At 40.0% G+C, this 25,947-nt stretch overlaps 1 protein-coding gene across 2 annotated transcripts; it reads left to right on the forward strand.

Annotated features, from left to right (window-relative positions):
• On the forward strand, positions 1–24,028 carry LOC108678880 (pro-resilin). 2 transcript variants are annotated; one of them, XM_047883069.1, is made up of 4 exons: positions 1–51; positions 18,687–18,866; positions 18,917–18,940; positions 19,427–24,028. In XM_047883069.1, exons 1-4 carry the CDS (start codon positions 43–45, stop codon positions 22,673–22,675), a joined length of 3,462 nt encoding a protein of 1,153 aa, XP_047739025.1. In that variant the 5' UTR covers positions 1–42; the 3' UTR covers positions 22,676–24,028. The 2 variants fall into 2 exon arrangements, with proteins under 2 accessions (XP_047739025.1, XP_018022864.1); XM_018167375.2 differs by lacking the exon at positions 18,917–18,940 and having other exon boundaries at positions 18,687–18,890.
• The last annotated feature ends 1,919 nt before the right edge of the window (positions 24,029–25,947 follow it).

The following is a 25,947-nucleotide window of genomic DNA, read 5'->3' on the forward strand; positions in this document are numbered from 1 at the left end:
TTCGACACTCCGTTCGGAACGCATGTGCTAAATACGTGCACGATGAAACACGTAAGTCCTACCTCACCATTCATCTCCCTCCGCATGTCTGCCTCTAAATTGTCTACGTTTTGCATGCGTAATAAAAATTATTTGCTTTCAGGTGACAAGAAAGAAGCTTATTCCGTCCTACAACTATCGGAAAGTTTTCATTTACGTGTGCTTTCAATTTGTGATGTGATCATGATATTTCAAACGAACAAATAAAATTTTCGGTAGCTCCAAATGAAATAGATTTTAATCGATTCATCGGTGATAAAACTCGCCAGAAGAACTTTGAAAAGTGGCGTTGATTAATGAAATGGCATTTGAACTGAGTGTTGATTAATTCTGAAGTGTTGTGTCTGCTCCCCAAGAATTTTAGGACACCTTAAATTAGAATGGTGTCCTATACGAGACTTATACCTAAGTCTCGTATAAAGGCTCTAGCTTGAATTATCCATGCACAGCCACAACATGCACTACGGTTTTCACAAATATATTAATTCAGCTTGTAAATTTTATTTAGAATAACTCGTAAATATTCAAATATTTTGCGTTATTTGTTTGATTATTTGGAAGTTTCACTTTAGATTTAATCTGATACTTAGTTTGTCATGCATTCTTGATTTGAAGTGATCGCGTTCATTACAAAACATTTGATAATAATTACAATTCACTGCTAGGTACTTCACGATTATATACTAATGGCGGTATCAAGTCCTAATAGTTTCTATTAATTATACTGTCGTTAAGTATTTTTTTCCAGCGCCAGCAGGACGCATAAGTACATGCAATTAAGCAAATAATCGTGCAATAGACAAAAAGAAAATACGTCCGGAGTCCTGAAGCGGTGATGGTCCCATGAATGCTGACTTGATATTCCTATTTTTTGTCACTATGAACACAAATTTTCTCCTACCATAGTTTCAAATGATAGTACTATGTTGTTAAGAATTTATTACACATATATCGTATACTGATAAATATTTGAATCATACAGCTTCATCCAAACTAGACGTAACCTTTTAAGATTTAACTACCTCGATTCTCTGTGATCTACGATGACCTACGCGTTTTATCGAGCGCTTATTAAACATTACTCGTTGTTGTCCACTTATATTTATGTGTGTACTCATTCCTATGCATGCATGTTGTTTCCTCATCCAGCTTCGCTGAGGAATATCCCTATAAGCATCAGTTTTTCGTTACGCCCAGCATCAGGAGTTCAGAGATCAATAAGCGTCTTCCTGCGCAGTTTTCTCTGCCACGCTACGCCTCATGCGCGGCGTAAAGAGTTTGCTGCGTAAGGCGTTTATGTAGGTCAATCTGGAGGGTATATTCGAGGTGCCGGTTCATAGTTTGTTGTTTTTTTTTTATGTTATTAATGGAGTCTCTAAATTGTGAACTATTCGATACATTTACCTTTGTGGAAATATGTTACAATATGTGTGTCAAGTAGATTCTTGTCAATTCATATTTATTTGTATGTTCATCGCTTAAAATTCGATTTGTTTTTGATTTGGTCGATTTTTGCATGCTGTGTTGAACGTTGATAAACTTGGGCCTTCCTGCTTCCTTTAAAGAATTCACAACAAAATGGTGAATTGTTTCGAATCAAATTATTATTAATTATTCTAAATGATGCCTGAAATTTAAAATAACGTTACATAAAATTGAAATTAGACAAATTAGATAATAATGTATGGTTCTTTTTCATCATTAAGTTTTATGTGACCATGTCAATGCAATAGAACATCATCAGGACTGTATTTGAAGAGGTCGGATACCCGAAAGGGCAGGGTAAAATATTTCATAAAATATTTCATCGCGGTTGCTATTTAAATGAAAAATTATCTCGTTCACAAGTCAATCTCAAGCTGAATTGTTTTGCTTTCTTCTAATTTTCATTTCAATTTAGTCGGCCGTGCGGAGTTCGTGTCTCGCAATAATGACTCGGCACTTTTTGTTACCAAGCAATTCACCTGCAAGCTAATGACAGATGTGGAAGACTTGCGGTCGAACGCATACAATTAGACCATCAACTGTGACAGGCAAAACATAAATAATGTTCTTTGGCTCTGTGTACATAAAGAGTGACCACTGCATCTCTAAACAAAAGTCGAGAACAATGTGCGTTACAATCACTGCTCGAGGTCCATTAAAATTAATATTATCGTGAAGTTAAAGCCACAGCGAATTCAAGTATTCTTTGTATTTCATTCGTTACCATGAAAAGGAATTTAACTGCAAGTAAAAGCGTTAATACTTTCTAATAAACAATTCAATTCAACTATTTTCTCTTGCATATGCTCGACTGCATGCACTGGGAAAATGACTAGGGTCGTAATGTCCCAATAGTTACACACTTTCTGCAAGTAGCATTGAGACACCTTTTTACCGCGTGATATATAGGACGTACCACACGAGGACAAAAGTGCATCGCTATTTGTACAAATCTTACTCATTTCTCTGAATGAATCCACACACTCACTTCTCGGGTAACGTAACTCAACAGATTTCCATGTAGCGTGATGAGTGACAAGTAACAGCAGTTATTGGACGGAGGTGAAAATTGTCGTCGGAAATGTCCATGGAAAGTATTGTCCCCGCAGCAATATACGTTGACAGGATTTAAGCTTCCTGTTCTGACGACCCACTTGTTGAATGGGTCACCGGCTGCGGACACTGGCAAGATTAGTGGTTGGTCGGTGGACGTTTAGCCGAGCGACTGTGGCTTTTTCTTGTCGGTCAAATAAAAGGAATTTAAAAAGTCCCTCGCGTGAAATTGATTTAAATACTCTACGACACACGTGCATAGTTATTAATGAAAATTAAGGCCGAGAATGAAATCAAACAAAACGTTTGAAAGGGGGCTTTCTATCATCTCTTCTGTATTTTGTATTCATGTTTCTGAACAAACGAAAACGAACGTTCGGAAGCAAGAGCGACATTCATGCGGTGATCTCCGTCTCGTCACGTCCCCTAATTTCCGTCACTGCTAGCAAGATTGCCTATTGTTTCGCTTACGATTGTTGATTACAATCGTCGCTACATGAGTCCCGTGTTTGTATGGCTGCTCCATTGATGGTTCCACTTTCCCATTAACCAATTGCCCATTGCCTGTGGTTTCTTTGCGACGATATTCGCCGTGCCTGAAAAGAAAATAGTTAGCACCGTGCTTCTCGAGAGTACCTATAATGCATTGGCTTTTATACGGTATATGACATACCAAAATTATGATATTTAATTAAAGTTGTCTTGACAGGGTTAATATTGGAAAAATGAACGTTTGACGACTGTTCGAAACCATTCAACTGAGAAATAGTACATACCTTTATCCATTCAAATATCTACCATAGAAATTATTTCAAATTTATTGAAGATCCAATATTCATATGCTTGATGCTGCTTGGGTAAAAACGTCAACAGCACCCAATGAAAATTGAGGAAAATGTGCAGAAATGCATTTTTCCGCGACAGTGTTTATCTTCACAGTTATTATTTTTTTGTTTTTGTCATACAATGGAAACATCGAAATTTTCATCCCTTCTACCGATATCTTAAATAAATTAGATGTATCGGTAGACCAGGTTAGTTTCGTTATTTAACGTTTCGATAACCTTATACTTAACGTTTATTTTAAAAGTAATGCATTATAGTTGCTAAACGTTGCTTAACGTTTATTGCCGCCGCTTTATCTACGGCGACAATAAAATCTGCTCTCCCGATAAATGGGCCGGCAAACTTATGCCGTGCCTTCGCTAATGTAAAAAATTAATAATATGGCAGATATGTTGTACCCTAAATATTCCCTCATTCCCGTTGAAATAATCTTTCTTTTATCATGAACGACCGACAGGTGGTAGCATGCATCAGGTGGTTGCAAGTTCTATGTTGTGGCAATGCAGGCAGATGGTGCTGAAGAACTATAGCTAGGCTGCTTTCTGGCTGTAATTACTCCACTGTTATGTCCGCACGCTACGTTTTAACGGAGATTTTTTGGTTACTCGACTCGAGTGTTTTTACGTCTCGTCCGTTTCTTCCTTTTGCTCTGATGCCTCATGCACTGTTCTGAACTTATAATTAGTTTTTCTTACGAAATTTTATGAATTAATTTCTTTTATCTGCCAGCTGTGCCACATATCTCTTCTAGACACTTTAAATTAATAATTTCGTCAAGTTTTTAACTTTTCGCCTTGCTTTACTGGCCTCATGAAGTAATGAGACAGAAAAATAATTGTTAATGAATGATGATTTTATGGATAATTTCTGCAGCTAATTTTTAGAGAGTAGAAGTATCATGAAGTTTTCATTAATTTTCAAATATTTTTTTTTGCAAGAGTCTCTCAATAAGAAATTGGTTTGAACATTCCGAAAATCTTGCAGAGAGAGTAATACAAGCTTCTACAAAAAAAAAAAAACGCTTGAATAAGTAAATTGAAAACACTTCGTATAATGAAATGATTTCATTACGACTATTCAGGAAAAAACATACGTTACACGCCGGTTGAAAATTTATCACGGAGTTGAGATGGTGACCAGACCAAATTTTAGGCTGACGTATACGTACGTTGGTAGCTGAAGACACCTGTCGACCGTAAGTCGATGTACGACATGAGCTTCAATATTCTTGTTTGAGGTCGGCCTCCTCGTAAGTTGATTTCTTGATTTACGACCACAGCTCCAATATCCCTCTTTGAGGTCGGTCGCCTCGTGAGTTCATTTGAGACTTGAGCTCCAATATCCCTCTTTGAGGTCGGTCGCCTCGTGAGTTCATTTGAGACTTGAGCTCCAATATCCTTCTTTGAGGTCCATCGCCTCGTGAGTTCATTTGAGACTTGAGCTCCAATATCCCTCTTTGAGGTCGGTCGACTCGTGAGTTCATTTGAGACTTGAGCTCCAATATCCCTCTTTGAGGTCGGTCGACTCGTGAGTTGATTTCTTGATTTACGACCTTGGCTCCAATATCCTTGTTTGAGGTCGATTTTCTCTGTCAATTAGCGGCTGCGATGATCACACATATACCGCTGACATCTCGCAGCTCTCAATTTCTCCAACGCAGTTTGATTGTAGCTCGACATTTTCTGATACACTTATAGCTTTCTTCTCGCTGCAGAAGTCACTTAAATCAACGCCTCAGATATTACTTTAGTATTTAGCGACCCAGCCATTGCTCTCTTCACTCTGTTAACTTTCTTTCATTTCTGTCGCTTGGAAAAAATTCACACTGCGGCAATCCACGTAAAGATTTTTTTGTCGTTCGAAAAAATTAGTCTCTCAATGTCTTCACTATTCATAGCTACTTTCACTATTTTTTCCGAAATATTTCCTGTTTATATGTGACTCATTATCATCTGCCACATCAAAAATTCAGTTCAATCGAAATCTGTATGAATGTGATACGCAGCTACACTGTTTGTACGATATTGGTAATTATCAATTTATGGACCAACTTCTTCAATGAGCAATCGTCCCTGTGAATGGTATTACTATTTGGTTACTAGAAGTCAACACTGCAGATTCAACCTCTGTCATTATCCCTGCTGGTGTCACAAGCCATATTTCTGTAGTATTCTACTGCTACGACCAACCACCGTAATTTAAAATCTAGTATGCATTCGACGCTGAAGTTGTGACCGAGCGTTGACGCATTAATGGACATATATGCGCAGTCGAGCGTCGGTAACAGCGGCTAAAATATCTCGGTCACAGCAGCGCAGGCGTCCGCAGTTTGTCGCGACTATTACAGTCAAATATGTGAGAGGTGAACTCGTCTTGACTGCGTTATAGAATTAATGCAGGTTTTCTTCAGTAGCGAGCAGCTATTGTTGATAATGACTTTCTCTGTAAATATGTATTCTTTGATCAGAACATTGCGGTCGTCTAATTTTAATATTCAAATATCAATTTTAATGAGCGTCATCAATATGACCAAGAAACTCAGATTAATTTTATTCCCGATTGAATACAATTAGGAAGTTATAATGATAAAATATTAGAAAAATCTTATTGTTTATCATAATTATATAAATTGATCTTGGCATTACATTTTATGAAAATCAATAAACAACCGAAATTCACTTCACTAGTAATTCGAAAGGAAGGACGTTCTACTCCTAAAAAACTTACATCTTTTGACTGAAAAGCAAACCTTCATACTCTAATTACGATTAATATTAGAAACGACGAATGACACGGACCTCAATAGGATATGAAATAAAAAAAACGCACACAATTATCGTATGATTTCTTAATATAATTCCAATAAACTATGAGTTGAAATCAATGGGAAAATATTGGGCAGAGCATCGCCAGCAAAGCAAAAGCCGTTCGTTGCAAGGTTCGTCCCCTATGACCTAATTTCTGGCATGGTGATATACATAACATCTGCCGCCCGCGGTGATATACATAACATATGCCGCCCGTGGGCCCGTCTTGCCCGTACGCAGCTCCGAGCGTGTGACCAGACTTGCACGAGACGTTATTAAGACGTTAAAGTAAAGTAATTGTTTATTTTGAGACGGACAATTGAATCAATTATTGTTTTTGTTAGTTGTCGTTTCCAAGCCGTAATATTAAATTAATTAACGGAATTTTACTCGACTATTCTTCAATTTTCTTCCTTCACAACGGGTCATATAAAAAATATTTTAGGCACCAAATAAGTGAAGGATTTCATTTATGAACATTTATCGCTTATATATTTGTGTGAGATTTCTCCCCAAATCCATTAAACGATATCTACATCACATCACTCCTTTCCCTTTTCGATATCTAAACGAAGATAGTTCGGAACTCTGGCCACGGCTTTGTTCAAGTTATCCGTTCTTCGATATCCGATCGTCGAACTCCTAACGAAACCCTCACGACCGACGGTTGTTCGTGTACGTCGAAGGACCTATAACAATGCAGTACTGTAAAATTAAACTCATTGTCATTATCTTATTTAACCTCTTTGTCTGTGGATAAATACGCCGTTGTTTATATTATTCGTATATAAATGCTTGATATCTGAGTGTTCGTAAGTAGACTAAGGGTTGCGCAAATTAAAATGAAGGTGTATAAACTTTCAATTAATGAATTTATGGCAGTGTCTACCATTTTGTTTCTCGGATCACTAACTGCACTCACAAGCAATGTTAAAAGAAAATTCTGCATACAACGACCTGTATAACAATTATTGGGTAAATTGTCTACACTGAATTTAATTCTTTCAATTCTTTCCACTCTTGAAATAAGTTTATAGCTGGAGTAAGATCTTGCTTTTCATTGGAGTACATTTTCGATTTCCTTCTATGCTACGAGTTAAATTTATTGAACCTCAAGCATTTCTATTATTGAACTTGGCATAGCATGACTTGATGGTTAACCATAAATGATAATTTTTTTAATTAATGATAGTTACAGTGCTTCCGGTTGAACAGAGAAGCCCGGTGAGCGTTAATAAAAACTTTCAATACAGACCAATTGGTCTGCAGTTCCTTGCTTCTGCGTTGTCTGTGGATGGAAATTAACCGCTACGCGATTCCGGGTCAGTCTGATATGTGAACTTTGATGCTATGGTTGCATGCATAGAATGTACTGTTCACTCTTATTTGTTCCCTGGATTGCGGTCATTATCGTTTTTATAGAAATGAATTGGAAGAATTTCAAGCGAAAATGAAATTGTTGAGTTCATTGTAAAATTTAGCTATAGTGATCCCAATTCTGTAGGACGTCATAACCAAAATCCTTACTGGTGTATGAATCTTAAAAATCATGCTGCTCTTCATAGTATTGCAAGATTTTATGTATTGGGGTCCAATACAGAAAAAATTAATTTTATTAAAAAAATATAAATAGAATTTTCAGCCCGCTTTTGTAATATTCTTATATTTTAATTGCCATCATCACTCGATGGCCGCGAGTGTCTCCCTCTAATGCACGTTGCCCGTCGTGTCAAAAGTCAGCCTCTACCATCCCATCAAGCCTGATAAGCACGCAGAGTTTCGTCTCTGAAATCTTACTTTTATCGTTCCTACCTACACTTTCTCTGCCCGAGTGAATCACGCTTCCTAACGCAGCCTCGCGTGGTGCCTTGCCCAGTTTATCAGATTCTTAACCTGCATGGAGCAGGTTTCCAGCGTGGGCATAGGTTTCTAAACGAGTCTTCTTCAGCAATAATGATAATCCTAATCGTTATTTTTTCCATGTGATTTTTCCTCTGCATGGAGAGGTTGGACTGGTTACTAATCGTCTTGCTGTTAGGAATTTTTTCGTTAGTGTGAAAAAGCTAAGCTATTGCAATTTAGGACTCAATGGATTTTTCTGATAGTTTGTGGCTTAATTAAGAGCAAAATAAAACAATGTCGAGCAAAATAAAACAATGGTCATTTTCATATTATATGCAGTGCTTTCTCCAAATCATTATGTTGCGACACAGCTGGTTCGTAGTTCTACAGTGCAGTAAAGATCCATGTTCTACTCTATATTCGACTCCTGTGAAGTAGACCGTGACGATGAGTAGGATTTACTTTTACTCGATGACTCAAACTGTTGAGGGCCGGACATGACATCGTATTTCCTTCATTTCAAGCCAAAATAAATTCCAGTTCTTTGTCTTGTAAGTTAAGTTAAGTAAGTAAGTCTGAACGTCTTGGAATTTGTGAAAGCTCCGCCATCATATTCATCGAACTGTATTTGTAGCTGTTTAATTTTTTAAGGCAATTTCATTCCATGATCAAGAACTTTGTGTCCAAGTTTTGTCATAATCTTTCTATTTCAGTTTACAGCATCAAGTAATTATATGCGCAGATTGCATAAGATGCAATTCTCGTGAATTTTATCTGAAGGTAAATTTCAAAGAATGACAATGCCGCGAAATGATTTCAGCATCTACTTATCTTATTCATATGGGAACTCCTCTTTACCAATGGCGCTAATTTTTGTTATCAAATCTTAATGCTTTTGTCTCAGCACTTTTCTGATCTTACAGAGAATTACGTTCAATTGTTCATCATAAATTATTGCCCTGGTTTCTGAAACGTATGATATAGCAAACATTAATTAACCTTACGAAGTGAGTGTGCTTTCGAATGCAATTCAGTCAAACTCACCGTCGCTACACATATTGCAATCAATGCCTCGAAAGCCCCTTTATGCAAAGATGATCGTTATTATATTGTTATATGGTCAATATCATCATGCTTTTTTATACTTGTTGCATTGCATTCGCATAAAATGATATTTTGAACAAGACCGTTCACAAAAAATCCTCATAACGGCTTCGCATTTTATCAGAGGCAAAGATATATTTGCTTAATATTAGCAGTGGGGACTTACTACTGAATAAAGTGATAGCTTGACTGAGTTCCATTTCACGATGGTGGTTTAGAGCCAATTGACGAGGCAGCATGAATGCGTCCAATTATTAGTTGTGTGCTCGACGGCAAGTGACCAATATTTTCGCGATCAGATATTGGCTGCGTGAGCTACACCATTAGTGCTGAACGCTACGTATGGTGTAGGCTCAATAGATAACTACTGGCTTTCTCTACGCTAGCTGTTGTCTGACCGGAACTGTGAGTGATAAGTTTAAAGCTGAACGTTCACTCATCAAAATGAATAGATCAATTTTTCCAAATTGTTCCAAGCTTCATAACCATAGCTCAAACAAAGAGCGATGTAGCACTGATTCTGGATGACGCACAGGATGACACAAAGTGCGTCGCTTTTTTAACATTCCCTCATTTCTCTGAGTGTACTTGTGTTTGGAAGGAAGCATCGCTGCTTAGGAAGCAGTGGCGTAGTTTTGCTATCTCTTGCATTCACAACATCGAGCAGCTGTAGAAAGCTGCTCGTAGAAGCGACCCCGGAACTTAAGAAGCCCTGCATATTTCTAGCGCATGAAAAGGCGGTACACGTTAAACCCTCGGCCCAAACTGGCCTAAGCGCCCGGCACTGAGGATGTTTATTGGTAGTCACTCATGGAGATGCTGAGAAAGTCTACACCAGCCCACAGATCTTCTTGCCTCTGCACGAATAAATTAGGCTCGACGGCTCTGGAGAAATTGTCCTGATTTTCGTTCTAGAACGCATGCCTCCTAATCTGTGCTTTCCTACTATAGATATAACGTAATAGTAATTATAAAATATGCAACATATCAAGTTTTCATTATATAATTTTTTGATCAAACTTGTACTTAACTAGTGCACTTAATTACCTCAGAATCAGATATGAATGCTAAAGTCATTATGTCTTCCTGTAAACTATATATTAAGTGAAGAAGTCCATCATGAGATTTTTCTCAAGCTTGCGCATCTTATCTACATGGCCTGGTGAAGATGCGGCCAAAAAAACCTCGGTTGCATCAGCGCAAGGACGCCCAGATTTGTAGTATTCAAAGAAGCGACTTTTTTGTCGTAGCGCTGGATTGGCTTCCGATATACCGAAGAAAGTTACATCGAACGCATTTTTTATTGCACATGTGAGCTCACGTGCCTTGCGAGATGAATGAAATTATATGACCTAAGTTACGAAAAACTTGCTTCAACGGTATTATTTGGTCTCGAATTAAGATTTCTAATTGACAATTTTTATTATAATTTTTGGTTCATTTCACACGGTTATCTCACAGTTTTTTTCTAAAAGTTGCCTTTATTATTCAACTTTACCTACTTTTAATTGTTTTTTAACTTAACTATAATGTAATTCTACTACTTATTTGCATAGAAGATAAGTAACAACAGAGTGACATCATATAACTGTCTGATTGAGGTCAGAATGAGCGGTGCCTACTCCGTAGCTGTGCCTCTCTATACAGGCATTTGTCCAAATGTGTTTAACATCAGTCGAGAAGAACGGAGAAGTCGCTCACTCGAAAGCAGATGACGGCCGACTCCACAGCAGATGTTCTGACCATCAATCCACGGCTTTTGAAGAAGGACAGTTCCACGAACATGTTTAACCATCAATCCAAAGCTTTTGGAGAAGTCCCATTCCACGAACATGTTCTGACCATCAATACACGGATTTTGAAGGACAGTTCCACGAACATGTTTAACCATCAATCCAAAGCTTTTGGAGAAGTTCCATTCCACGAACATGTTCTGACCATCAATCCACGGATTTTGAAGCAGTCCAATTCCACGAACTTGATTTAACCATCAAACCAAAGCTTTTGAAGCAGTCCAGTTCTACAAACATGTTCTGACCATCACCACTGCTTTCTGAAGCAGTCCAGTTTAATTATCAGCGAGTAATTTATCACAACACACGCTCAAGAATGATTGCGGCTTTTTCCCAATGGATTGAGACTTCATAAGGAGGACGCGTCTGGCATGCTCACAGATGCCTGGAAACTCATGGCCCTCATATTCAAGTTCTAATTTTTGGACTTTTTAAGGTTGAAGACGTTTTTTATGGATTCCTGGCGTCTAATTCCTCCCTCATGAACCTAATTCCTTAAATTGCGTCAGTTTCAGAAGAACTGCTAACGTCATTGTGAGGTGACGAAGTTAGCATTTTACAGATTTTCCCTGCTTACGTCATGGTGAGGGGACGGAGTTAGCATTTTACAGGTTTTCCCTGCTTACGTCATGGTGAGGGGACGAAGCTAGCATTTTACATGTTTTCCATGCTTACGTCATTATGAGGTGACGAAGCTAGCATTTTACATGTTTTTCATGCTTACGTCATTGTGAGGTGACGAAGCTAGCATTTTACATGTTTTCCTTGCTTACGTCATTGTGAGGTGACGAAGCTAGCATTTTACATGTTTTATTTGCTTACGTCATTGTGAGGTGACGAAGCTAGCATTTTATAGGTTTTCCTTGCTTACGTCATTGTGAGGTGACGAAGCTAGCATTTTACATGTTTTCTTTGCTTACGTCATTGTGAGGTGACGAAGCTAGCATTTTATAGGTTTTCCTTGCTTACGTCATTGTGAGGTGTCATAGCTATAATTTTAAATGCATTGCTTGTTTGCGTCACAGTGAGGTATATTGGCTATAATTTTAAAGGCATTGCTTGCTTGCGTCATCGCTAGGCAGCGGAGCGGATCGCAGGACCGTCGATCGCAACAGCTTTATGCAACGAACGTTATTACCGGATCGAGGAAGGTGCATTCCTATAGCCGGATGCGCTGTGATCCCACACTTTCTACGATAACCTTTCTTTTACTTGGCGTGGCAGGGTCTCTCCATGCTGGTTCCTACCTTGCCGCTTCACGGATTTCTCTTTCTTTCTGGTGAAGAGCGCTACGATTCACACGCAAGAGATGGCTGTGTCTTCCAAATGTGATCTATTTATGATCTATTAATTGATGGGATTCAATACATGAATTACAAGAATCTGTGGTAGGCAGTTTTTGAGGGTTTTTTATCATGTAGTTTTAATTCACGGGCGAGAATTAGAATTTGCGATCGGGAAAATTATATTTAATTATTATAAGTTCTAGCGAAAAAATTCTTGCTATAGCAGTTCGGACATGGTTTCGAACTATATTTCTTCTATAGATATGCCGCTGTTGCTGCTGCTACTTGTCTTGGTGAATTTAAGAATCATCGAACATTCAAGCATCATTTTATTTCCTGAAAATTACTGCTGAGAAAAGGAGTGAAAGGCGTGCAATGATAAATGATTGATATCGCGTGTTTATACGAAGCGTCTTGTCGCAATGATGCACATGCGAGCAGACTCATTGCCTCTGCTGACATGCACGGAATTGATGGTAGTTGTTATACTAATCGAGTCTTGAGCAGCTCGTTATTTATAAATAGTTAATATGAGTACATTTTTTATAAGGATAGTATAAACACAACTAACCAGAAAAAAAACGTTAGCTTTTACTTTGCTTCTGTACATTACTGTTAATAAAAGAAATTAGAGATGTTCTATTCAATTTTTTTGCTATGATTTATACATGAGTATCTGTCACAGTATCTCGGAAAAAATGTACTAATCATGAAACTTGTTAGACTATGAGAATTCTTCCAGAATTATCGCTCGTGAAAATGAAAATAACACCGAATGTGTGAGGCTATGAATTTTTATTGTATTTTTTTGTGGAGCTTTTTAATTTTGTTGGTTTTCTTTTTGGAGGGGGGTCCATAAGTCCTCGCCGGTGAGGTCACCCTATATATCGGCTATCATCTATAATGTAGGAATTACTCTACCTAAGTATATGACCACTGGCTTTCTCGGCGGAATAGTGTATACACATGATAATAATACCTTTGAATATTCGATGGATCAGTACGTACTTGCATGACATGAATATCTTGGACAAGCTGTGTCTCTCTTTCTGATTTCTTTGGTCTCCCCTCAACCTCGCCATCATTCATATGCTTCCATAACTATGATTAATTATTTACATCATTTCATTAATCATCATTTCTATCTGCAACATTGATTTTACGTAGTTTTACATATTCATATTTATATAGGAATTATCACAGGTAAACTTTTCAATCGCACATAACATGCCTTGAAACATTCAACTCAATCACAATTGTAAAAATTGCCCAGCATAAATATTTTGTTGCTACAAAATTTTTCCATGTGAAGTGAATTGAGAGACTTCGGAAATTCTCAAATGGAAAGCCATGAACTACCGCTAATTTGAGCGTTTCTATCGCGGAGAAACAGTGTATAGGATTGATGCGAGGATATATCAATAGAGAAGTAAACATTTGCGCTGCGTATTGACACTCAATCGGGGTTGGTTTCTAAAAAGATTACGGAGAAGCTTTCTATTACTTTTTGCATTGCTGGGCTAAAAACCTTTTGAGGACAATCGTGTGTACGGATACTCGTCTATGTGACGAGATTTGAATGTAGCTTGTTTCTGTCAAAACTGTAGATATTTAAAATTTCCTTATTTGTAGTAAATGTCATATGCATTTCGATGCAGATAAGCTTTGCTGTAATGTACAACATTGAATTACTCAACTGATGTCCTGACGACGTCACTATTATGAACTTCGTTTGATGTTTAGAACGTAAATTTTCCCTCTTGGCTGATGTATTATCAGATCATATATAGCGTGCTTCTTCGCGTTAAACTCTGGCGCACATTGCTACTCAGTTTTAAATCTGCCAGCTATGACAAATATAAAGTATGATTTAAAGGAACTTTAAATCAAAAGCTTTTAAATAAAATCCAAGTACAGATGATATTGAATGAGAAGCAATTACCCGCCCATGAGTTTAACGGGATGACGAAGCAACTCATTGAGGTCACGATGATGGCTGTGGTGACACCAAGGAGTGGCCGCGGAGTCCTGCATGCCTGCTCCTATACAACACATAAATTAAATTAACACTGAAGTGATATATGGAAACCTGAAACATTGTGAAGACTTCTTAGCAATGCAACCACAATCTCATCAAACACATAAATCGACACTGACTGGTACATGGAAACGAAAAATATTACGTTAAATAATGACAGATGTCGTATTTTCGACGATAAATTCATCTTTTATAGGCTCCAAAACCTCTAATTGCCATTTTTGTACTGTAAGTGCAAAATGCGACTTGCGAATAAAACACACAAGTATTTTGTGCTAAAAATTTGTGTTTTAGGATTTTGCTTGTTTGTGCTACTTGTAACTTGCAGGGCACTGCCATGCAGACACATGGAGGTGCTTTAAAAAGGATATCCTTCCTCGTCACAAAACGAATATCCTTCCTCCATTTTATTCGTCACCGAATAAAAATGATTGTACATGTAAGCATATTCACTACAATAAAGAACAATAGAAAGTTAGATGTATTATTGACAGAGATGGAATATTAATTTCGCCTGGTAATAAAAGTAACGGAGAGTCTGTTAACCCCATATTACTCGTACAAGGAGCCGTGTTTGAACAAATGTTTATTATTGTTTCTCAAATTTTTCATATAAATTTAGAGACTTTCATTGTCGTTACTTCGATCTGTACGTGTGCGATGTATAGCAAGGTTGTATAGGGTTCCTCGATATTCTATTCGCTTTATTTCATTGTAATCGTTTAAAAATATCGAAACTAGAGCTCAAATGAACGGTAGTATCGTATTGGCGCTGAAGAATAGGCAAAGTTTTGCCTGTCACCGGTTCTTGTAATGCTCTTGACTCGTCACTTGGAGATCTGGCATTTTGTCCAGATCTATCCAAACTGACGTTGAAGCTAAGTATATATAGCTGCTGAACATGCATCAATTTGTGGGGGTTGGGGGCGCTTCTGGTCGGAATCTGCTTTAGGTGAGCTGGAAAGCTCTCCTATACGGACGCCGCATCGTAGGGATGATACCGGCAACAATCCGAGCAAAAACTCAGTTTCGTTTTCGTTCGCCGTTCCCGATTAATGCGGCCACTGCTCGAGCGTGGCGACCTCCAGCTAGTCGTGCAAGGGTTGGGACTTATTGTGTTGCTGCAGGTCAGGCTTTCTTTTAAGAGTATTTATTGGTTTTTAATTTCTTCGAAAGATTTTCTGGTATAATTGCAAGTCAAATTATACGGCGAATTCAAGTTTAACAATAAATGTTTTTTTCTGTGATAATTTTTGCCGCGAAGTTCATTCTCACGACATCTTGCTCTGTCATAACATGGGATGTCAATATTTTTCTTGGTCAGCCGAAAGCGAATAAACATCCGTTGGGTATCCGCCTTGGGATTCCTCAGTTTGCCCGCCCGGCTTTTCCAAGCGCCGCTTTGGAATAGGTAGGCAGGACAGTCACTTTCTTCTTCGGGCCAACTTTCTTTTTCGTCGAGAAGAAATCTTGTCTCATCCTTTCCATCCCAGTTTGGACGATGCGAACTTTCTCAGGCGCGCTGAAGCCCTTGAGGCTTCCTTGTGCAGCGCTTCATTACGAGCTTCAACCCTTCACAGCTAAACGGGACGAATCTGACCTATGATTCCATGTTATTCCTACCTGATTCGTAGAAAAGCATTCGTCAAACTTTTCCATGCAATTCCTACCTGATTTATAATTAAGACATGCTTCAAAGATTTCATTGTATTCGTATACCTGATCGTAAATACAATTAGTACGTGAGTTAAAGCGTCCATGACGTTAATATCCGATTTGTTAATTGAGCAAGCGTCTAAGCTCCCATTTCACACCTGATTTGTAAGTAATGCATTCGTAAAAGCTCCCATGTTATTCTTACCTGATCTAGAAATAATGTAACCGTCAAAAATTACGTTTTTTAGCAGTTTGATTTCGCTTCTTAGGGTGGGGTGTATTGAAGCTCGCGTTGTTTTGAAATGTTGTGTGCCCTACAATTTCACTTTGCTCTAAAGTTTGCTACGGTAAAAGTTTTATTTAACGAAATATGATAACAAAAATGGACGAATATGACGAAGCAAATTTGCAGATGTCGAGCGGATGTTACACCCGTAGTTTTTATCAAGACTCCGACATTTTGGCACTTATGGAAGCTGTGTATTCTGTTCAATATCTTAGGCTATCTATCTTGGTTTCATATTAAATAGTGAATATGATATTTTCTATTTTTCTTTATTGTCACATGTTTCTAACGATTGTTCGTGATTTTTAGCGCATTTTCTTATTTATGGAAAAAATGCACTATTGTGCTCGCCATGTCCGTCTGTTTGTCTGTCCGTCCGTAACCTCAAGTTTTCGTCGACGAGAAAATGCGCTCTCTGTCACTCACTGCAGTGAGTACTGAGTTATATTTTTTCAAATTTGGAGTAAATTTATGTTCATGATACGCACAGCTCTTTTTTTAATGCCATTGCATTTTAGGCCGAGCCCAACCACTTGCATGTTTTTTGCATGAGCTCCCGCGACCACTCTGATATTTCGTAGCGGTCTGCTATATTCATGCGAGTATAATTTATATAGTGTATCATTTTGCTCTGAACTGAATTTAAGTTAAATGACCTGCCAAGCCCGTACACCTGGTCTCTGCTTCAAATAAGATGACCGTCAACTGAACGCTATGAGAAAGCCTCCCAAAAATAACTCAGGACTTCTAGGACTTTCTCTTCTCTGTGACCCGAAAAAAGCTCGCCTTGTCGGCGGTCAAGTCATCACAAGCTGAATCACATTCCGCCACTTCATTAGGAAGCCGGTCTCCGGCCACATTTACGTGCGCTTTATGTTATTCCAGTAACAGATTCATAATTTTTTCGTTTCCCTATAGGTTGAATTCATGTCATATTGTCCATGCAGCAATATTGTTCGGTTCTGAAACCTTATGTATAACACACGTAAAATAAAATACGTCGCTCGCGAGACGTTTTTTCAGCGTTGTTCCTCCAAACAAATTCATTAAAACTATTTTCAAAAATTGACACGTAAAATTGCGTGAATAATTGCGGATAAAATACAAATATATCTTGATCTCTGTAATGATTCATATTACAGGGATAAAAATGTCTCAATACATCAGATGAATTTATAATAATACATCATAATGATTCAATTTTCACCTGAATTCTATATCTTTTCACTTGCCGTGCGCAGCTCCACGCAAACTCTGTCCTTCCTCGCAAAATTTACAAAGAAAAGATGAACGTGTCTCCAGGCACATTCCTGAGCAGCTAACCCTGGAGGCAACTATATAACCTAACATATGAAGACCTGTTATTCACTTCCAGCCTTATACTTAGCACGAGTGCTGCAGGCCACCAAATTATACTCACCGAAAACCAGGGCAAATATTTCATTTCTTAGTTAAAGTTTTGAAACGCATGAGATGCGATGGAAGTAAAGTTTTTAAAAATGGCAATTCATGGAGAAAGTTCCAGAATGTTTCTAAGCTTGATGGAGATTTAGTAATTATAGTTTAATACTGTACTGAATTTGTGTTAAGTTTATTATAAAATCAATGCGTAAGCTCGCCCGTCTTTAGTCATAGAGTATCATGCTGAACCTTCGTCTATTTTCAATATTTTAAATGTTATACACAATTTATGTTTCATCTCGCCTTCATATGTTGGAGAGCTCGTTAGAAAACTCCGCATCTATACTAGACCTCGTCTCTGTTGCAAGCCTGTCATCGCATGCTTTTTCATGGTAAAACCAAGTCATTATAGTTGTTGCGCTGAGCCAGACAACCTGACTTAGAGATTAGCAAACAAATGGGCTCCTCACATAGCCAAATGGAATGATAATGATGCTCTGAAACAGAGAAAGCTGCCTTATTGGCGATGCCCGGCACGATAGCAACTGGTAACATTTCCGCTGTGTATCAAGCTCGTTGCTGAAAGGCCAAGCTAACATGGCTGAAGAAACAACTGAACTTTCTGCTGAGGAAAGTCTACCATTCCCGACTAAATTTTACAAACACATTTTTTTCTTGGAAAAATGTTTACATCATTGTATTTTCATATTTCATTGCATTTTTTACTTTAATATGTTAAATTTTGCAATATGTATTATGTCATTCGATATTTCCTGTGAGTCTTTGTTTTGTGAGTCTTTCGATTTCGACTGCTGCTTCTGTCTGATGTTTTAAATTCATTGCAGCCGTCCTGTTATATAAAAAGATTAAAATTGTAAGCGAGCTCGTTGAAAGCGTCAAATTTATCTCCAACTAACGTTTAAGATTTGGAAATTTAGTTAAGCGCAAGATGGACAGCAGACACGATGAGCTTCCATCTTGCCGAACGGGAACGATGAATAAGCACACGTAATTACCTATTATATTTTAAATCATGACTTTTGTTTGCAGGTGGTGTTATGGCTGGTTGGGGCCATTATAATCCAGCTGTCTGGTGCAGACTACCCAGCACCAAGTGCGTCTTACGGACCGCCCGCCAAGGGTAAAGGCACCGTACAGACGGCGTACGAACCTGCAGTGCAATACGCGGGACCCATCATCTACTCCGACGAGATGCCTCCCATCATCAAGTTCCCAAAGCCTCCTGTCCACCAGGTAATATGAAGGCGTCCATCATCAAGTTCCCAAAGCCTCCTGTCCACCAGGTAATATGAAGGCGTCCATCATCAAGTTTCCAAAGCCTACTGTCCATCAGGTAATGTGAAGGCGTCCATCATAAAATTCCCAAAGCCTCCTGTCCACCAGGGAACGTGGAGGCGTCCATCATCAAGTTCCTAAAGCCTCCTGTCCACCAGGTAATGTGGAGGCGTCCATCATCAAATTCCCTAAGCCTCCTGTCCACCAGGTAATGTGAAGGCGTCCATTAAGTTTAGGCTCCAAGCTGGAAACGTCTTACAGTGTAATACTTGGAAGTCCGGATAAAATGCTATTAAGTACAATAAGTTCCGAGCGATTAATTTCCTTTCACTAATGTTTCGATAACGTTAATCATCTCTGCTGCTCATATATTATAAAAAAGTTGCCCATATCCGGTTTCAAAAACCGTTTGCGTTCATTGCTGAATTAACGAACGTCAGCAGTGACCATGAATGGATCAGACCTGGTAACTGTTGTTTTAAATTCTTTTTTAGGTTTCGGGTGGATATGGAGGAGGTGGTGGCGGATATGGAAAAGGAGGAGGTGGTGCTCCACCCCCAGTCAAATTTGTCCCTCTTCCGCACCACGACCTGCCCGTGCTGATATACCAATCTGATCACAACCCTCCTATTCACGTCGTTCACAACGTGGAAATTGGAGGTGGTGATGGTGGATACGGTGGCGGTGGTGGGAAAGGAAAAGGTGGCGGTGGAGGAGGTAAAGGTAAAGGAGGTGGAGGATACGGTGGTGGGGGAGGAGGAAAAAGCAAAGGAGGTGGGGGCGGAGGATACGGATTAAGTGACATGTTTAGTTTTGGTAAAGGCAAAGGTGGGTCCGGTGGCGGAAAAGGGAAGGGATCATCCGGAGGCTATGGCCCACAACCTGAGTCGTATGGCCCTCCCCCATCCTACGGACCTCCTAAAGCTCCCAGTCCCAGCTATGGCCCCCCTAAAGCCCCTGTTCAGAGCTATGGCCCCCCGAAGGCGCCGATCCAGAGCTATGGCCCTCCAAAAGCACCTGTTCAAAGCTATGGCCCTCCTAAGGCCCCCGTTCAAAGCTATGGCCCCCCAAAGGCGCCAGTCCAGAGCTATGGCCCTCCAAAGGCTCCCGTTCAGAGCTACGGTCCACCTAAGGCCCCCATTCAGAATTACGGTCCACCTAAGGCTCCCGTTCAGAGCTACGGTCCTCCAAAGGCCCCAGTACAAAGCTATGGTCCACCTAAGGCACCCGTTCAGAGTTACGGTCCACCTAAGGCCCCCGTTCAGAGTTACGGTCCTCCTAAGGCCCCTGCTCCCAGTTACGGACCTCCCCAAACTCCTCCTGGAGGCTACGGACCCCCTAAAGCGCAGTCTACAGGTTATGGGGTGCAGTCAGCTGCCTCAGTGAGCTACCCAGTCCCTCATCCCAACGATGCGGTGTACATCCACGCGCCTCCACCGCCCTCGCCTCTCGTAGTGGCTGCTCCACAGCCACAAATCCTTATTGCTGAAATTGTTGACGGTGGTAAAGGAAAAGGAGGCGGAGGCTTCTTCGGTGGTGGAAAGGGTAAAGGAGGAGGAGGGGGAGGAGGATATGGTGGTGGAGGTGGCAAAGGGAAAGGAGGTGGAGGAGGAGGATACGGGGGCGGAGGTGGAAAAGGAAAAGGAGGAGGCTTCTCATCGATGTTCAGCAAAGGAAAAGGTGGAGATGACTACGGCGGTGGTTACGAAGATGACTATGGTGGTGGTGGTGGTATCTTCACTGACTTCTTCTCAAAAGGGAAGGGCGGTGGAGGTAAGGGAGGTGGAGGAAAAGGAGGTGGAGGTAAGGGAGGTGGAAAGGGAGTATCTGAGAGTTACGGACCTCCTCCAACTCAGTCATACGGACCTCCCAAGGCTTTGCCTCCCCCTCATATTATCTACGCCGGCCATCCCCCCATCCACGTGTACCAGCAGCCCCCGGTGTACCAGATCTCCGGTGCAATTCACACCGACGGTGGAGGCTCCAAATCGAAGGGAGGATCAGGCTTCAGTCTCTTCGGAGGGAAAGGAAAAGGGGGAGGTGGCGGTAAAGGGAAAGGAGGTGGAGGTGGTGGATATGGTGGCGGCGGTGGAGGAAAAGGTAAAGGTAAAGGAGGTGGTGGAGGAGGTGGCAGTTATGGTCCACCCCCGTCTTATGGGCCACCTCCTCCATCTTATGGTCCTCCCCCACAGTCTTATGGTCCACCGAAAGCTCCTCCGCCATCGTATGGACCACCACCCAAAGCTTCTGTAGGTTATGGCCCACCTAAGGCTCCTCAGCAATCATATGGACCGCCTCATAAGCCAGCACCCACTTATGGCCCGCCGCCTAAGGCTCCAGCTCCTTCTTATGGACCCCCTAAGGCTCCAGCTCCTTCTTATGGACCCCCTAAAGCTCCAGCTCCTTCTTATGGGCCCCCTAAGGCTCCAGCTCCTTCTTATGGACCCCCTAAGGCTCCTGCTCCTTCGTATGGACCCCCTAAGGCTCCAGCTCCTGCTTATGGACCCCCTAAGGCTCCAGCACCAGCTTATGGGCCACCTAAGGCTCCTCAATTAGGATACGGGCCTCCAAAGGAGCAATCTTTGACGTACATCCCCGCTATCCTGGTCGAGGTTGATGACTATGAGGATTCTGGGAAAGGTAAAGGGAAGGGTGGCGGATTCTTCGAAAGTTTCGGATTTGGTGGAGGAAAAGGTAAAGGTGGTGGTGGTGGATATGGAGGAAGTGGCGGTAAAGGAAAAGGAGGTGGCGGTGGTGGGTACGGCGGTGGTGGTGGCAAAGGAAAAGGAGGAGGTGGAGGATATGGTGGCGGAGGAGGCGGCAAAGGAAAAGGAGGAGGTGGGGGTGGATATGGCGGAGGAGGCAAAGGAAAGGGTGGTGGTGGCGGAGGATACGGAGGCGGTGGAGGTAAAGGCAAAGGAAGTTTATTCGGTGGTAAAGGTAAAGGCTCTGGTGGAGGAGGCGGAGGTTATGGCGGTGGAGGCAAATCTCAACCTGCCTATATACCGGCACCCAAAGAATTACATAAGCCCCCTATCATCATTTACCAAGGCGTCCGTCCCCCTGTACATGTATACGAGGCCCCGTCTTCTGGATACGGGCCTCCTCCAAAAGGTTCAGGTTATGGGGACGGTGGAATAGGAGGAGGTGGAGTCCATTTAGGAGGTGGTGGTCATGGAGGAAGTCACGGAGGATTTATAGGAGGAGGTGGTGAATCTTATGCACCGCCCTTATCATATGGCGCTCCTAAAGGAGAGGATATCGTCAATAAAGGAGGCGGAGGATATCATAGAAGATCATCGAGCGTAGATGCTGTAGCCGCTCCTTCTGAAACCAGCGGTTACTCTTCAGTCTCGTCGTCAGCTTCAGTCTCGCCATCCGTAAGTCCTGACACTCACATTGAAACGCCATTGTCACATTTTAGTATAGATGCAAATTTCCACGATGTCCCGAAAGCCGATGATATTTACAAGAACGTTCAGGAGGATTTAACCCCAACTCCAGGAGTGAGCAATACTGTTCGCGTTCTCGACACCAACAGCGTCGTGGAACCACGAGCAATCGAGAGGGTTGAACAGAGCAGGAGTGAGGCCCACGTCACCGCTTCAGTGTCCGTGAGCAGCAACCAAAATGTTGATGATTCTGCTTACGACTCATCAGACTCGCAGGCAAATAATAGACAAGCTAAAAGCCTACCACTGTCTGAGGGTTCTGATAGTAAAAAGGAAGATGATAAGGAATGATAATTTATATAAGGCTTAGATTTTTTGTTAGTGGTGCGCTGGAAATTCATTTAAAATGGTGCGGTATTTTTGTAACATTGAAGGCTATTCACGCTATTAGCTTGATAGCTGGCACATGCATTGAAAGGAAATATCAACGATTGGTCAAGAATGAGAGCTATTGCAGGAAGAATTGTAGTCCAGTTACCATTGAATGCACTTATAAATAATTGCTTTTATAAAAATTCTAAAGGAGCTTCAAATGTGTATTTTAAGTTCGGAGAAACGTACTGGAAATGCATGGGCATATGCAGTTTGAAATATTTTCGTTCTGATGAGAATAGAGCGGCAGAGAGGATATGATAATAAAGCGTTATTTCAGTGCAAGATATAGCGTACACGCAGACCAACTGTTGACTTCACCAACTGTACATAAATGTATAAGACTAATGTACTCCGTATAAAAGCTGTTGAATCCCTGCACTGTACCTTGATGTCGCCATTTCTCTGTAATTAATCGGTTGAATTTGTTTTCCGTTTTTTTGGTGCGTTTTCTAAAATATGGAGATTCTCACCTAATTATATAAATTGCCAAAGGTTGCACGGCATGTAAATAAACATTTCTTGACTACAGCAATATCTGACCTTAACAATCAATGTATAGTTTTGTCTCCTCGTTGATGCACTTTAAGCATGTGCTATGCGAATACCAATACTTTTTTCGATAAAATAGAAAGAAATTATCCAGGATTGCAATATGAGAGTTTACACAGCTTAATTTGTAGATGATACTGAAACTCGTATGGCTGATCCGAATAATGTGTTGTTATTGCTGTTATTTTCATGACTTTGTAAAATTCCAAAATTTCTATAAAAATGCAACAGGCATTTCTTAAAACCCTTGTATCTTCCATATTCTAATTATTGTTGAAATCTTACAATTATTTCGTGTTGACAATTTCAAATCATTGTAATGTCGACAACGTATGAATTTTTTTTAGATCTGAATTTTAGCATTTCAATTTGTACTTGCCAATGAACTGTTGTTTGCTGATTTCTTTTTACTTTATTAAAATTCAATAACGATGAGAAGCGCCTGTATGTGTCTTTTTTTTTGTTTGTGTATGTGTGTGTTACCGCCCTATTTGTACGTTAAATGCGAACAGATATCGTGATGTTGATACCGTTCCTCAAACTCGCGTTCCTCAAAGTGCGTATTGAAAGTGAGAAAAACTTTCTCTGTGTTTCGCAAATTGTAGTCAATACGAAGTATTTTCTATGAAAAAAGTAGTAGCTGTTGTAGGAGGCAAAATTGTTCTTCGAATGTACGATACGTCACTTTGAATGTTATTTATTGATATTGTACGTTAACAATCCTGTGTTTCATTTCCCTCTCATGACTGCAAGCAAAATATCAATTACCTACTGCGTATAAATTATAAGTTATTTCAATGTTCGGAATGTTGAACTTGCTGTTGCTGATGAAACAGTTTCATTTAAAATACCTATTTTGTTAGTATAACAAAATTTTGGTACTTGTGACTTTAGAATCTAACATTAAGCGTTCAGTCTAACGCCATCGAATGCATCGCAAATTATAGTCGATAATAATTCAAAATGAATTAAATAATTAGAAAATTGTGAAATGTAAATATTCCGTATCTTCGTCTTTTTATCCGCAATAAATTCCTGCTTCCGGAACTATTTCTTAACAATTTGAAGCTGCAATCAAACTTGACATCCCGTCAAAAACTTATATTCCCGACGTCGTTTTTTATTATTAACACTGACAATCATGAAGAAGATATTTATTATGAATGATAAATTATAATGAAGAAGATATTTAATTTGGAGACAAGTGCAGCTGCATAAAAATGACGCTGCACCCCTGCACCTCCCGTCAACATGCGTGGGCGTTGTAGCCCCATTAAGTTTGAATGTTTTATTTTGATGGTCTGGATGTTGAGTGGGTTTTCTAATTGGGCTTTCAGTGGAAAGTTTGTGCTTTTTTACGCACAAAGTTTGTGCTTTACGTATAAAATTCGTAAAATTTTCTATGAGTGTTCACAACTTTTTGAAAGGCTGTGAGAAATTTTGTTCGGAGATTGACTAAGCTTCATTAGAGATAAAAAGTAATTTAAACCTCTTAAGGCTGTATTTCTAAAATGACCCCATCCAAAATACGTATAACAGTTTTTTCCCTGTTGTTGTTTATATCTGTTCATTAGGTCAATTCTCTACTCGTTCTAATCTCCCATCTGTGGTCACAACTTCGGAGAATGGTAGTACTGAGAGCAATACTGAAGAAATGTTATCTGCTACCGTCAAGTAAATAGTATCAGAGGTTAGGAGAAGTGTGCAAGCAATAAATGTTGATGTGAATGGTTTATTGTGAGTTATAGATGACGTCACCCACCAATATAGATGACGTCACCCACCAATACCGGTACAGTCATTAGTCGTTAAAATATGTCATTAAATACGTAGTTACCGCGACACACTATTTAGTGAACACTTGCTTCATCGCATATCTAGCATGTACTCATAGCTCAAAAAGAGAGCGGACGTAGCACTGGTACGCCGATTTGCCTGGCCAAATTGGGTCAGGCTGAACCACGGAAGGCAAAAAGTGCATCACTACTTGGAAAAGTATCGCTCATTTCCCTGAGTGTAAGCAGTGTGCAGGAGGATGCATGAGACGGGCTCGGCGAGACAGAGGGGGTGATGTGAGGGTAGTCTTAGTGGAGGTGTGGGGGTGATGTGAGGGTAATCTTAGTGGAGGTGTGAGGGGGTGATGTGAGGGTAATCTTAGTGGAGGTGCTAGGGAGGGTGGCTGGTGGTGGAGGGGGGGTCCACTAAGTCATATTTCTTAACACTTCAACTGCGACTACCAAAATGGTCTTACAAAATTTTTTATGGCCAATGAAGGAATAACTTCATCATTGATTATATCAAAAAGATGGTTTTATGATGGATTATATATAAAAGATGGAGTATATCAATAGATGGTTATATAAAAGATTATATCAATACAAATTTACTTCATGGCGTCCTAACAATTTCCCAACATTAAATTATTTGAAATCACTCGCCTTGCCTCCTGAATTTACGAGGATCACAAAACTCACGATGATTCACCTATTTGTTCCATCCAGGTTTCGGTGTTAACCCACGATTATTCGTACAATTATATAAGCATATTTTACAGCATCATGTAATAATATATAATTATAAAATCATCCAGCATAGAGCTGTATAAATTGAACAGATAGAAGTGGTAAACATCAGGCCCA

The sequence above is a fragment of the Hyalella azteca genome, unplaced genomic scaffold (genome assembly GCF_000764305.2).
Source record: "Hyalella azteca isolate HAZT.00-mixed unplaced genomic scaffold, Hazt_2.0.2 contig11923, whole genome shotgun sequence".
Lineage (NCBI taxonomy): Eukaryota > Metazoa > Arthropoda > Malacostraca > Amphipoda > Hyalellidae > Hyalella > Hyalella azteca.